Raw genomic sequence first — 14,358 nt, forward strand, 5'->3', positions numbered from 1 at the left:
TCCAACCTAAAACACCCCTGGCACACCTTTAGGCTGTTCCCACTTCAGTATCTACATTGTCTACATTCCTATTTCAATGTCTACAAGTATTTTTTCTTTTCTCTATTTAATAGGTAGAAAATGGCATATGTATAGCAAATCCTCTACAAGAACGCATTATATTAATGAGAAAAGAGGGTGAATCCGCGAAGAGTATAAATGAGATGCTTCTCAGTAGGCTGTCTAGATACAGAGCTTCCCCATCAGCAACACTGGCTGCTCTCACTGGCTCTACCATCTCCAATACTTTGAAAGAGGACCAAGCAGGTCAGAAGAGATTTTACTGGCTCAGTAATTTTTCATATTTTGTTTCTTAACATATAACCTGTTCTAGTAATTACTAATCTCTCAGGACATGTTAGAAAAACAACAACAAAAAAAGTGCATTTCTTTCCATGATAAGTATTAGAAATACATATGCAGTATTTGGTTAATGTCTGAATTACAGGTTCCTTTGTTAAATTAATCACTGACTGTGGGAAAAGTTTAAGAACAAAGAACTGGAGGAAATGCTTGTATACGTAGCTTCCTTTTTGGTGGCCTATTCAGTTATAGGACGGATTTATGCTTGATCAGATTGGTAATTGCACTTCTGTGTTGCCATTTCAGCTGAGCTTTGAATTGATGTAAATAATGGACTGCAGTTTAGAAAATGAAACATTCTTCATAAGCAAGTTGACTGTTATAAATTAGAGGTAGCTTTGCTTTTTCAATTAAAATTTGTAGAATGTTTGGATGTTCTTTTACAGACCTGTTGAAACTACCCAAGGTAATTAGGGAATCATGGATGAACAGTGCCAGCTTTCAGGATGATCTGGAGCTCTAAGATTTATCTTAAGATTTTATTCAGTTTCTCCTTAGCTCCTTCTCTTCCTCTTTCATTCACACATACATCTGAAACTAAATGAGTTTACTTTCTTCAATTTTAAACAATGTTAATTAATTTTAATGAAAATACCTCTACAGGAAATTATATATTCTTACAGGGAAATTGGCAGAGAGTTAGCTTGAAGAGATAATATCAAGACTGTATTTCACTAGTTAACTAGCACGGTGCAGAAGAAGAATCAGCAGTTATTCTTGGCCACTTCTTTAGTCAGTGCTCTGAAAAGTGTGGATCAGCTGTGGCAGGAGCTAGATCGTTATGACTATACATTTCATGTTGAGCAGGAGAACTTAAAATAGTAAATGCGTAGTGTATCTTAAATTGTCTCTTTATGTTTAGAAAAACTCTAGAAAAAGCTCTAAAACTGCTTTCAACATGTTTATCACCACATAAGTCTTAAAAACAATTTTGTTTAAACTTGTATTTTAGCCTCATAATTTTCCTGGCCTGCAAACAAGGGGTTGTTACCTTTATTAATTTTAAAGTTGTTCTCTTTAGTTAAATAACCTGTGAAATTGTTTGTATCCTTCTGGGGATTGACACTGTTGTGTGGGATTATGAGGCCACCCCTACACTCATCTTCTGAATGCTGCAAAATACAGTTTATGTGAATTTCCATATTTTTTTTTATTTAGGATTCCAAATATAAATCTTCCTTGTTTTCTGCCTGTTATTGTAATTTTTTCAGATTATGAAGACGTTTATTTTTGTTTGATTTTTCAGCTGCTAACACTAGCTGTGGGCTGCCACTGAAGATGTTGAGAAAGACTCCAATATACACATGTGGAACATACTTGGTGATGTTGGTCCCACCCCCAGGTGGATCAGGCAGTTCTGCAACACGTTCACTCTTTGGAGGAACGAGTGCTTTGTCATCTTTAAAAAGTAAGTCAGATATGTTTATGGCAGACTTCAAGTCCTTGCTTTTCTGAAATGCAATAAACTTCTCAGAAATTTATTGGAGACTTTTTTCTGTGTAGTTCTTGCATCGAGCTTGGTGTTCAATATCTCGGACGGGCAGTTCACAAGCCGAGCAGATCTCATTGATGCTGCAGGAAGTTCGCTTGGACGTGGTGCTCTAGTACCAGGACTTGGTAAGAAGATGATCTGTTTTTAGGAACTAGACATATCCAATCCTTAAGCTAGTTGGATTTCAATTTACAGTAATAGATTTTGCAGAGGGCAAGGTTTTGTGACTGTAGTAAAATTTTGTAAACTTCACGTTTTTGAAAGTTCAGAATTCCCTGAGGAAATTTCCAGTGTTTTGCTTTGCAGTTTCAGCTGCATACAATCTCCAGAAAAACGTTAACTAGCAGAAAAGAATCTTAAGCGGGTAAAAGAAAAAAGGATGTGTATTTACTTCATTTCTTTCTTAAGATTTCCCTTTGTTTTGTTCCAATGTTTTTCATTCTGATGCATTATTATTAAATTACTCTGACACAGAATTTTTAAAGCTTATTAATTAGATTTATATCTGCTATAAAAATACTTCAGTCTTTTTTTATATTCTAAAGTTTGCTGTGCAAAATATTTTCTGTAGGTGCCTGTTATGATACTATGAATAACATGATATGGACGTGCTCTAATGATTACATCGATCAGTGGTGTAATCCTGGGAACCAGGCATTCCACTGTGTCTGTCAGAGGCTGGGAGTTAGCCATATCATTGCAGAGCCCAAAGGTGAGGCAAACGTACAAGTCGGCATTCTGTGTAAAGTGGAAGCGAAACACGTGATTATCGTAGAATAAATATACAGAAACTACCTTCTGAGAATTTCTATTAAAAATTGGCCTTATCCTTGCAAAGTTCCTTGATCACCGTTCCTTGGTCATTGCTTTAATAATCTTTAAAAAAAAAAAAAAGTTTGGAAGTTTCCAGATGATTGTTACCTTTGGCACATTAAAAAATGATGCATGTAATTTTCTTTTGTTTATAATGTGGGTGGGAGTCCTGAAGTTAGAGATGAGGATGATATAACGCATTTTAGAAGCAAATTCTAATCCTATAGCCCGTTTGTAGACAGTTTTTAAACTGCTTTTCTTCTTCTAGGGGATGCAACAACCACAAATGAGGTTATTAACCAATTACTGCACCATGTTGGTGCCATGTGTATCCACCAACTCAACCTGCTTGCAGCCAGCAACAATCTCCCCATAACAAACTTTTTGGGGAAGCAGCATCCAATCGAAGCACATCATCTCAGCAGTATCTGTGACATTATGGAGAAAGCTATGGTGAATGGAGATACTTGTATAATTCGCTGCATCCTTGTTGTCTTTCAGGTACGAGAACATCTCCCCGGCCCCATCTAATTGCATCCAATTTAACGTAGATTAACCTAGCAGTGGCTTCGTATTATCTTAAACACTCCCTCGAGAGTGCTAGTTCAAATATAACTGCCACCTTTACAGTTAAAGGTGGAATACAGCTAAGTTACATATTTACTTCTTAATTTCTTTCTTCTGCCAGGAGACGGAAGAAGAAAAATAGCTTGTCTGGTTGCTAAAGTACTGAGTTTTGGGAATCAAAATTACATTTCTGACTGAGATTTTTAGTGACCTAGGCAAATAGTTTGGGAAACTACAGAAAATGAGAACTTGAATGCCATTTGCATGGTTTTTACTAATGTGTTTAATTTTTCTTAGGTGGTTTTTAAATTCTTCTTCAGCCCCCAAACTGAAAGAAACAGAGATATTGTTAGAAGGTCGGGCCTTTTACTTTGGCAGTTGTTGATGGCACCGAGAGACCAGATTTGCTCTGAAATTCAGAAGGAGGTTTGCCTAGCTATTAGGTAAATATTTTTGTCAAATAGTATTACAACAGATAAACTTTCAAGTTGTAATCAGTGGTTATATTTTTATATAATAAAATTTAGATTAATTCAGTATGATTAAAATTATTTCAGTCTATATTTGTGGAAGAAGGCAAATGCAGTATGTTTGCCCTGATGACAGTCAAATAAGAGATTAATTACTTTCTTGACATACTTCTTTTAATTTGTTGCTTTTTGTTGAATATCTTTAGAATGCTTTTTTTCAATGCTTATTCAAAACCAGTAAAAATTGTGATTGTATATCACGAAAATGAGATAATGTAAATCTCAAGGACAGGGATTGGTATTTCAAATGTCCCAAGCACGAATATAATCTGTTTTCAAGTGGGAAGCTGACCAGAGGTCGAGAACTAAATCTTCTGAATATCAACCTGCTTGAGTTCTGTTTTTTTTTTCTTCCCTGGGGTATGAATCATGGCATTCCAAATTTCTGTGGCTTTATGCAACTATGTGAATGAGTGAAGAAGAATAATAGTACATCTTTGGTATCATTATGTAGCTTTTTTTAGGGTCTTCCTTTTTGGGTGGGGGAAGTATATTGCATCAGCTGTATGGACAGCAGCTGCATTTTTGTTGGTTAATCCTGTATCTTCCAAAGACTGACTGATACAAAATCAGAAGTGTGGAGTAGGTAATATCTATCTTCCTCCTGTCTTCTGACTGTGGGATTCAGATACCAATAGAAATCTCATACATAGTTTGCAGTGCATGATAACTCTTCCTGGTGTTTGAATCACAAATTGGTCAGCATGAGCCAGAGGGTGGAGAGCTGCAATAACTTTTACTCTCAGTACGAAGCTGAAAAGAATACCAGTTTCCTCCTCTATAAAAGAAATACTTTTAAAAGGGTGTGGGGAAAGGGGGAAATTGTAGAAAGAAGAAAGTCTGCATAATAGTTTCAACACTTCAGACTGCTGCAAAGTACTCCAGATAAGCTGTGATTTTTCTACCTTGATGTGGTAATTCATCACAAGTGAGAGGGGTAAAACATCTCCCCAAAGAGTATTCAAACACAGCTGTGTTGTTCCTGAGGTGCTAGATCTAGGATTTTCTGATTAGTTTTCATTTAAACTTACACCTAAAGACTGGCTCCTTATGTAAAACTTAACAGTAGTGACTTCCTTATTACTGGTTGTTGTATTTTCTGTTGTTCTCTTGTCCCATCACCAGAGTTGTTTGACTCACTCTCTAAGCCAACATCCATTTTTTCTGACATGTCTGTTCATTGAAAAATGTTTGTGCTGTCATATAGACAAATTATTAATGTGGAGTTTCTCAGAAGGAAGCAATTAGCTCTTGGAGAAGCTTTTGGACCTAAACAATAAAATAGTTGATTACCAGAATTTCTGAGAGAAAGCAGGTGCTTATTTCATGACACTTCATGTATTTCTAAGCTGGAAGAAGCTGTTGCCTAGTAATTCTAAATGGTACAGCAGATACTGAGCTGGGAGTCTGTGATGCTATTTGCACAAGTCTGAGGTCTTGTTCACTCTTAGGTACATTAAATAATACTACTTACTTTTGTTTTTCTTTAGCTCTGGTTTAAATATCCTGTATCCTGGAGAAGCAGAAATCAATAATTTATTGAAATTGGTCTTAACTGAAGGTGAGAATTTCTAATTGAAAATAAAGTATGAAAATCCTTCTCCTTTGGAGGAAGGCCAGTCCAGAATATTGAGTACAATCCGTAAATCCAGCCTGTCCTTGAAAAAATTATGGAAAGCTTCAAAACCTGAAGCTGCCTTTTAAATGGCTACATGGGCAAGTGCATGTTAGTTGTAGGAAGGGAAATTTCTCATGCAAGGAAGCTCTTTGAAATTTAAAAGGATTAAAGCTTTCTTCTGTCAGTATTAATGATTTTTCTGGCCTAGCTTATGTTTTAGAACACCTGGTTAGCAGTTAATGATACCTGGCAATTCTACAGTAACCAGAAGTAATTTTAGTCCTCAGTGAAAAGAGTAAGAATCTGCTTATGTTTCATTGTGAAATGGTTGTCTGGACACAGAAGCAGTTAATGTGTGGTAATTTGTTACCTCATAGCAACACGTTCAGGCATCAACATCTTTGGGATTTAAAATAGTCCTATGCACAGTAAGCTTTAATAGTCTATAATATCAACAGGGGGATTGGGTTACACTGTAAAGAGAGCTATTTCTGAGAATAAGCATGCATTCAGCATGATATTTGAGGAAATAGAAATAAATAAACTCTGTAAAGTTCTGTTCTGCAAAAGTTTTCTGCATTCTGTTTTAGGAGAGAGAAATAGTGGTCTCTCTCAACTTCGCGATGTTATCCTGACTAATTTAGCTGAACAGCTTCAGAACAACAGATTTGGAAGTGAAGATGATGATCATTATAGGTAAAATGAAACAATATGCTTCCTTCCCCCCTTGGTTTATACATTGTATGTTTCTGTTACTTGGTTTAGATAAACTAGGAATAAAATTCTGCTGAATTTGCTTGTTATCTTAAGAGCAGCGTGACCTCAAATACTAACTTTGTGTCCGTAGTGGGTAGGAGTTCATTAGAATGAGAGAGAGAGAGGTTTGAGGTTTTAGGGTAAACTTTGGAAACTTCCGTGTGTGAACCTAGGTTTGGATTCCTTGATGTTTACCTTGCATGTAGTAAATGTAGGTGATAATTCATAAGAACGACATCATGGTACTGCTTTCCATATCACTGTTAGGTCACTTTTCAGCAGTAAAACTCTCGATCTCTAGTACCTCAGCTGGGACAAGTCTTTTATAGGAATTGTTGACTTGTAACAGTGCAGGGCAGAGTCGATAATATACTTTTACATTGGCATTAAGCGTTTTGGGCTTGGTTTCCTTTGTGTCTGAATCTCTGAAATTGAACAGATGTCTGTTTTAGTTTAACATGATTTATGATAAGGATTCCAGAGACTTTTGAAATGAGCTATAGAAAATATACAATGATCAGCTTATTAATATTTTTGCATCTTTCCTGCATTTTTAAAGACTAAATGATGAGCTGTTGCACTACATTCTCAAGATTGTTGTCCGAGAATCTTGTGTCTTAATCACCAAGTGCCAAACTGTATCTAAAGATGATTTTCAAAGGCTTCTTTCAACTGTGCCTGTAAGTAAGATGTGTTTTGATTTAAAAATAAAAAGTCGCACTTGGCTTCTTTTCCTCCTCAAATCCATCATCTTTACTGAGTATATAAAGGTGTAACTTTCATAGTTATGTGTCTTAACAAACACGGTTTAAGAATGTATTTTGTTTATCCTATGCAGAGAAGGAAGAAACAATTTCTTATGGCAAAGTAAATTGTTCAGTAACGCTAAAACTGGTTTACGTATGGGCATGTTTTCCTGTTGCTTCAGTAGCTTTCTCAGTTTAAAGAAATTTTGTGTCTCTCAATCTTCAAAGGTTCACAACTTGAAAATAAATTCTGTTGTTTTGAATAATGGTTCACACAAGCAGAAAGGCTGTCATTTATAGGTGAAAAATGAATGGAAGTTGATTTATTTTTTTAATGCATACTATGCATACATGTTTTCAGTGGAATCAGCTCCCTGATCTGGTTGCTTGCAAAGCCAAGGGAGCTTGCAAGCAAATTTGGGGTGGGACAGGAAGTCGTGGCCTATACAGCAGCAGGTTGGGAAGAGTAGTAGCAAGGAACTATCACCCTCAGCAATGTGAACAAAATTTAGCTCTATAGTAGCATTGAAGTTATGGTACTTGAGTATTACTATAATGACACTATGTATCACTACTAATTAGCATTACTACTAATACTATGTATTTAACTACAATGTTAATCCTTTATATGCTTTGCATGCTATCTCACAACGTTCAATATTTTGCAGCTAGTTTATTTTATTTCATATGAATTAAAAAGCTTGTAGTAAATCAGCAAAAAAAAAAAAACTGTGCAAAGGAAATAGCTTTTTGGTTTTGCTTGTCCTTTTCCTATCCTTTTTTTTCCTCTTTCCTATTTCTAAGTAAAAGGATTGCCTGCATCAAGATTGATTAAAGTGTTTAGATAATGTACAGTGTACTTATTTATGTTAAAGGCTGCATCTTCATGCTTGCGGTATCTGATGGCTGTACAGAACCACCTCCTCAGTAACACTATTTTGATTAAACCTGATGAAAATGATGACAGTGACAGCTCCTTGCAGGGAGAGACATTGAAGGTACAGGTAAACACCAAGTTTTATTCCAGCATGGCTCTCTACAGTCAATGTTCCTCTGACACCTCTTGTTTCTCTTATGCATTCTTAAGCTGTTTTGTCATTTCTTTTACTCTTGGTATAGTTAAATTACTGTAGGCATTTTTTTTCCTGTTCTTCAGCTAAGGCCTGCAGTTCTGTTTGAAATTCCAGCTTGAGCTCTGTAATGCTAGTGAGAGCAAATACTTCATTTCCTTAATTTATGTATCATTAGGTTAAAAATGCATTTTAATAGATATGTGCTAGTCAGGAAATTCATATGCCAGGAGTCATTTCTAAACATGTTACCCACACATCTTGCTTTCTCCCCATCATCATTTTTTTTATTATGCAGCCTGAAGAAGTATTTTTCAGGTTTTTGTATAAAAGGGTTTTCTTGTTTCCCTTACCTGGCTTCTGACTTTTTCATAATTTTAATTAAAAAGTTTATGCAGAACCATGTTTTGTCTCTATGTAAACCATCATCCATCAGTGTTTGTGGCAAAGAGACTGTTAGAAGACAAGGTTTGGTTGCTTTGATATACGGTTTGTTAAAATACTGCAGTTTCATATTACTGCTGGAATAGTCTTGAACTCACAGAAGCCAGGTTTGTCCTATTGTGCAGACTGTCTAATAGTGGTTTTTGTAACAGTAATTCCTCTGTAAAAGCATTGACTTCTGAATTTTTGGTATTGTTTGTTGAGCTGGTTTTGTCTTGCTACTCTTTGAGACTGTGTTTTTGTAATTCATAGCAGTTGAAAGTTATTTGTTTGGGCTCATTGAATAAATGCTAAATATTGTAGTACTTTTCTTGTTTCACTATTCACCCATGTTTTCATTGTTCAGCTTCTCTCTCTACAGTGATCCTCATACCTGCTAGGACATTCTGTCACCAATGCTGTACCTTGGCTGGCTAACAGCTCTCTTTCCTATGCTGGACTTGGGGATTCCTTCCCTCTAGAAACTGGATGTGCATCCTGTAACATGCACCTAGTTTCTCCCAGCACTTTGGGGCTTAGCATTAATCAAATTTAAGTCTTGGATGAATCTACTGCTGCAGGCCTGCCAGGTCACATTATCATTGTTTTAATTTGGAAATCCATCATTTTGTTCAGTCGTTTTTTTCTATTCTCTAAGAATTTAAGTATCTTAACTCTTCTTGTACATAGGAGCTAAAGACCAGCATTTTGTCTCTTGCTACGCAAATTCTGACGGGATGTGATGAAGTCTTAGAAATGCTGCAGCAAGTCACTACAGCACTAATAAACAGTGACATTGCTGATAGAGAGCAAAGGTAAGACAAGCTAACTTTAGAACAGTAAGTTGCTGGGTTTTGTGCAAGTGCGTTTAGTATTACGTATTCATTGTTATAACTTCATACTTGAGCTTTGAATGTATAGGAACTGTTTGTTAGTAAAGCATTTGCTTAGCACTTATGTTTTGAAGACTTCAGAATCAGACTCTCCATGTTGGTACTGCCAGCTTACTAGATTGTAGTAGAAACTCTTCAAATTTTTAAGTTTTCAGTCTAAACACCATTGTCACTGAGCAGGGTAACTGGAAACTAATTTGTCAGCTGAGAATATTCCTATAAGCTAGGGCAATTTCAAATTTCTCTTTTTAAAGTTGTTTACGCTCCTAGTAGCTGAACATGTTTTTTTTTTTTATTAATTGACAATAAAAGTTCTATGAGATTTTTTTCGGATGGGTTTCATGCTCAAATATCATTTTGTAGATGGAGATACTTTTACACCACCTTGAGCTACATGTACTAGGAACTTAGTATACATACTGAACAAATATTTGTTTGATGTGGACTTTCAACCCATCCACATGGGACTTTATCATTTGCTGAGTAATTATTAAACTCTTAATTTACCATTTTCTGCTCTGTCATTGTTTAATAAGAAATGACAGCAAAAACGGGGATGCTAATACTTGAGAGAAGCTAATGTCTTCAAGATAAAAGTTTTTTGTTTTGTTTTGTGTTTTTTTTAAGTATAAAGTAAATGTTTCCTATTAATTTTGAATTACTTGCTTGTACAGTTACAATGTTAAACAGATTACTAAGAATAGTAGAGATACTATATAGTATGAGAATAGTTGTTACTATACAAACCTTGATTTTTACAGATTAAAAGGCCTGGAACAAATTACAAAGGCTACTATGCTTGGTCATCTGCTTCCTGTCCTTCTGACATCTCTGATGCATCCAAATCTGCAAACTTTAACTATGGCTGATGCCTTGATGCCTCAGCTGGTGCAGCTGGTTCTTTACACAAGTCAGGTATGGCCTTTGTGTCAGCAATCGCACGCAACATCTCTTTTCCATTGTAGGCATTCTAAAATGCTGTAGATCTTGGTCAGCTTTCTGCAGTAAGTGATGCACAGGTCATAGTTTGAGAATTGCTCAGCAGTGCCAAAAGCACTAGTAGCTGTTGTACCAAGTAATCGTTAATTGCCAATAACAGTGTTATAATTCTTAATGTTTCAATAACTCAATCCTAAAATAGTTTGCAACTTGTACGTTTCTAACATTGTATGTTTTGTCCCACAGACTGCACTGCTGCTTAAAACTCAGTCTCCAGTTTTCTCAGAACTAAACAGTTCACCCAGTGGTGTGTCAGAACAGAAAGGGAAGTTGTTACCTGATGAGAGGTGACTCTTTTTTTCACATTTGGGTCTGTTCACAGAATAACATTAAGTGTTATATTGATTTGACCATTGTTGTGAAATAAATCTTAAAGCAGCATTCTTAAAAATTTAAAATAAAAAAAAAAACACTTTAATATTATATAAGGCTGTCTGAGAGAGAGAAGTCATTATAAAAGGTGGTCCGTTCTAAAATTGTTTTGCATGTGGAATTAAGTGTTTGATCTTTCCAAGGTATTTCCACAGGGCTTGGTTTATTTTGTCTTTTCCTTTACCTCAAGCATGAGGTAATTCTAGATGCTCTTCTTAGAAGAAATTAAACTAAGGAAAACCATCATGAGAAGATGTAAATTACCCTAGGGTCATGAGATACAGTATTAAAATAATATTGGAAAGATATTAAGTAATTTAATTTACATAGAGTAATATAACAATTTTAAGTTCTGCATTAAAATCTTGTGTCTCAAATCAAGGCTGAGCGGTTTCTGCTTAGAAATAGAAAAGCTCAGCTAAATTAAATAAAACATGCTCATCATATCTATTTGCAGTATTGCAGAATCTGTAGTATTGAACAACTTGTGATTACATATAATATGTGTGAAAACTCTGAAGAGTTTATTTTCGTTCCTCTCCCAAATCATAAGCTTCAGTGAAATAATAAGCATATTGTTTTATGACAATGTAATCAGTTTTGAGTGTTGTCCTAGTAGGATTTTTTTAGCATTTCCAATCATATGTTTGAACCCTTATATAATACTATTTACTCTATTTACTCTTTTTTTTTAATGGCACATTTAATTTGTTTACCATAATTTGGAAATTTGCAAGTGTAGGGAAAAGTTCAGATTTGAGAAGTTCGAGATTGGCATAGTTATCTGTGTTAGAGAGAGTTCATGCTGTTTAAATTCTGCATGTTCCCTCAGTACAGCAGAGTCACTACTCTGTGCCTCTGCGTATCAATACTTGGAGGTGTTTATAAGTACTCTATAATTTTATGTTTGAAATTCTGTGTATTGAATTTCAGAAACTGATTTTTTGCTGTTATTTCAGAATGCTGGAAGAGAAGGAAGAACCAGGTTTTCTTACAGGCTTGAAGATCCCTGCTCCCTGGGCTGCTGGGAAGACTGTAGAAACAGTTCATCCTGTCAGGGATAACTATAAGTTTAAAGAAACTGTACATATTCCAGGAGCCCGCTGTTTATATCTTAGATTTGACAACAGATGCTCTTCACAATATGATTACGACAAGGTAAGCCAGGGCCGATTCAGAAATTCCTTCTTTCATATATATTTTTGTGAGCAGCACTTCTCATTTTCATCTTTTCTGCCCCTTGGCTTTCTTGGCACCTTACTGCCAGCGGTCAGGGTAACTAGGGAGGTTTTAATTGATAAGATATTAGTGTGCACTAATGTTACGGTCTACTTACTTCAAGGTTGTAAAGTACACAATGCAAAGAGGTTATTTCTTGCATTGTACAAGTGTGAATAACTTTTCAAAGGAGTCCTTGAGTTCTCAGCACAAAGAAGATTAGACTTAGCTCAGTGATAGAAAATGTACAACTTGTTGACATGAAAAGGCAGGGAAGTGAAGATAGACAATTCTTGTTTCATTTCTATTATTCTTGGAGAAACAATCCAAAAATAGTATGTGCCTAATTCCTCTGGTATGTTGTTTTAGAACATAATATCTAGTGGTTGTTTCACTGTTTAAAACCTATCAATAGCGTGGATCTTTTTGTTAAGAGTTAGACTCTATAATTATAAAAGTTTTGGCCACAGATATCAGAAGTAGTGGTAGTTATTAAATAGATAAAATATTGAAACACCTGCTAGCTCCAGAGGTGTGGGCTTTTTGTTTTTCTCCATAAACTCATAACTCTTCCACTCTTCTAAGCTCATTTCGTATTGGCTCAGATTCTGAAAGTTTGATTTCCTTCTCATTGTTGCTGTTGATAATGTTTTGTTATTTCTCAAATTTTAATCTAGCTGCCTGCTTTGTAGATCAGCAGTTTGTTTAAACTGGGCAGAACTAGAAAGGTTACTTTTTTAGATTAATAAATAGCTTGTTTACATGGATTAATAGGAACAACTACCTTCAATTTCAAGAACACAGCTAATAGCACCCATTTTTCTTTGTATAATCAAGGAGCTATTTGTACTGCTTATTAATTGTTGACATATATTCCTCAACATTATAGAGCAAGTCCTGTGATACTGACTGTCATTGACGTCATTCACTACTAGTTAAGCTCCTCCAGAAATCTTTGGGTCTTACTGTGTTCCTAGTGAAGTCAGTGATAAAATACCAACTTCAATGGGAGCAGGATCAATCCCTTTATTTTTAGGGGCAGTATGTTCTAGTTAGCTCAGCATGAGGCCTGGAAGTTAGGATTTCTCCTGATTTTTCTGCTCCCAGTTATGCTGCTGACTTGCTATGTGACCTTGGGGGCAAGTCATTGAACTTCCTCTCTGCCTCAGTTTCCCCATCTGTAAAATGGGGATAATAATACTTGCCAACTCACCTCACAGGGCTCTTGTGAGGATTTGTTAATGTAGATAAAGCGCTTTGAAAATATGAAGCGCGGTGTAAGTGCTAAGTATTATTATTATTATTAGATTTTCTTGTTTTTCTCTTACAGTCTAACAGTGTATTTTATGTTTTGAAGTTGGTGATCTATGCTGGTCCTAACACAAACAGTAGGAAGGTTGCTGAGTATGGAGGCAATACACTGGGATATGGCAGCCGTAGTGTCTTAGGAACTGGTTGGCCGAAAGACTTAGTAAAGGTACAGTATTATAATCCAACAATATTTCACATAGAAAAATCCTCTTTGGAAACCCTGTCAAGTCTGTTTTAAACCTTAGAGCAATGAAGTCCAAGCTTTTAAGTGTGTGGTTATCCGTGATGAGATTGCTTCTTAAGTGGGCTGTTATGTCCTTGGGGAACAACTTTTAACTTACCCGTAATTATGTGTGATTCTTCTCTTTGAGTTTACCTTGTTTTGTTACCTCTTACTGGAATTGACTAGTGGTGTGTTCCAAGTCCTGGAATCTCTAATGGTATTACTGTTCTCATAAGTATATCTTCCTAGGAGGAATTTTTGCCCTGTCTGAGGCTGTGCATATTTTCTTAAGGCCCATGGGCATGATTGCATTTTTTTTTTCTGATAATAGCCCACAAGTATAACAAGTTGTAAATATAGCAACTCTATGACCATTTGTGTAGTGTTTTAAAATTATATTGGATACTTTTTCAGTAAAACTAAGATTGAAAAATATCTCAAACTTGTCAAAACTTCATTATTTCTAGAATTTTTCACTGTTTCCTCAGATTGCGTTCAGTGTTTTTTATTGTGTTTGTGCTGTTACATTGTCCCATGCTAAATCTGAGCTTGTATACATAACAAAACATAATGCCAAAAAGAAGAATAAGAAGTAATGAACTGGAAGGCAACTTCAGACAAGCACTACATTGTTAGTAATTAATGGAATTTTGGTTAATTTTCAGACCTAGATTTCATATTGTTCATTCAGCAAAATCTTCTATTAACACATTGATGTTCATCTTGAAGAGCTTGTCTGCCTTCCTGCCTTGATTATTGCCTGGTCTTTGCAGACAAATAAAGGAAGTGTTTTGATGAAAATTAAGGCCACGTAACGTGGGTTGACTTGGTAAATTCTGCTCTACGACCTAAATTCTAAATGCTAAATTCTCTCTACGACCTTTTTGTTGTTTCACTGTAATTAGCCAGCAGCAAAGTTAAAATA

The 14,358-nt window shown here is 35.6% G+C and overlaps 1 protein-coding gene across 4 annotated transcripts in view; it reads left to right on the forward strand.

The window, feature by feature from the left end:
* The window catches only part of HECTD4 (HECT domain E3 ubiquitin protein ligase 4), a 70,224-nt gene that overhangs the window by 19,722 nt on the left and 36,144 nt on the right, over nucleotides 1–14,358 (forward strand). The window contains exons 8-22 of one of the 4 annotated variants that reach the window (XM_038187298.2): nucleotides 114–306; nucleotides 1,649–1,810; nucleotides 1,906–2,019; nucleotides 2,466–2,606; nucleotides 2,976–3,208; nucleotides 3,572–3,717; nucleotides 5,295–5,365; nucleotides 6,013–6,118; nucleotides 6,738–6,858; nucleotides 7,800–7,928; nucleotides 9,108–9,232; nucleotides 10,072–10,225; nucleotides 10,496–10,596; nucleotides 11,641–11,839; nucleotides 13,230–13,376. In XM_038187298.2, the coding sequence (XP_038043226.1) occupies nucleotides 114–306; nucleotides 1,649–1,810; nucleotides 1,906–2,019; nucleotides 2,466–2,606; nucleotides 2,976–3,208; nucleotides 3,572–3,717; nucleotides 5,295–5,365; nucleotides 6,013–6,118; nucleotides 6,738–6,858; nucleotides 7,800–7,928; nucleotides 9,108–9,232; nucleotides 10,072–10,225; nucleotides 10,496–10,596; nucleotides 11,641–11,839; nucleotides 13,230–13,376 (2,142 nt within the window). The remainder of the gene's footprint in view (nucleotides 1–113; nucleotides 307–1,648; nucleotides 1,811–1,905; nucleotides 2,020–2,465; nucleotides 2,607–2,975; nucleotides 3,209–3,571; nucleotides 3,718–5,294; nucleotides 5,366–6,012; nucleotides 6,119–6,737; nucleotides 6,859–7,799; nucleotides 7,929–9,107; nucleotides 9,233–10,071; nucleotides 10,226–10,495; nucleotides 10,597–11,640; nucleotides 11,840–13,229; nucleotides 13,377–14,358) is intronic. The other 3 variants (XM_038187301.2, XM_038187299.2, XM_038187302.2) reach the window with 3 other exon arrangements.

This window comes from Anas platyrhynchos, chromosome 16, assembly GCF_047663525.1.
Source record: "Anas platyrhynchos isolate ZD024472 breed Pekin duck chromosome 16, IASCAAS_PekinDuck_T2T, whole genome shotgun sequence".
In the NCBI taxonomy this organism is placed as follows: Eukaryota; Metazoa; Chordata; class Aves; order Anseriformes; family Anatidae; genus Anas; species Anas platyrhynchos.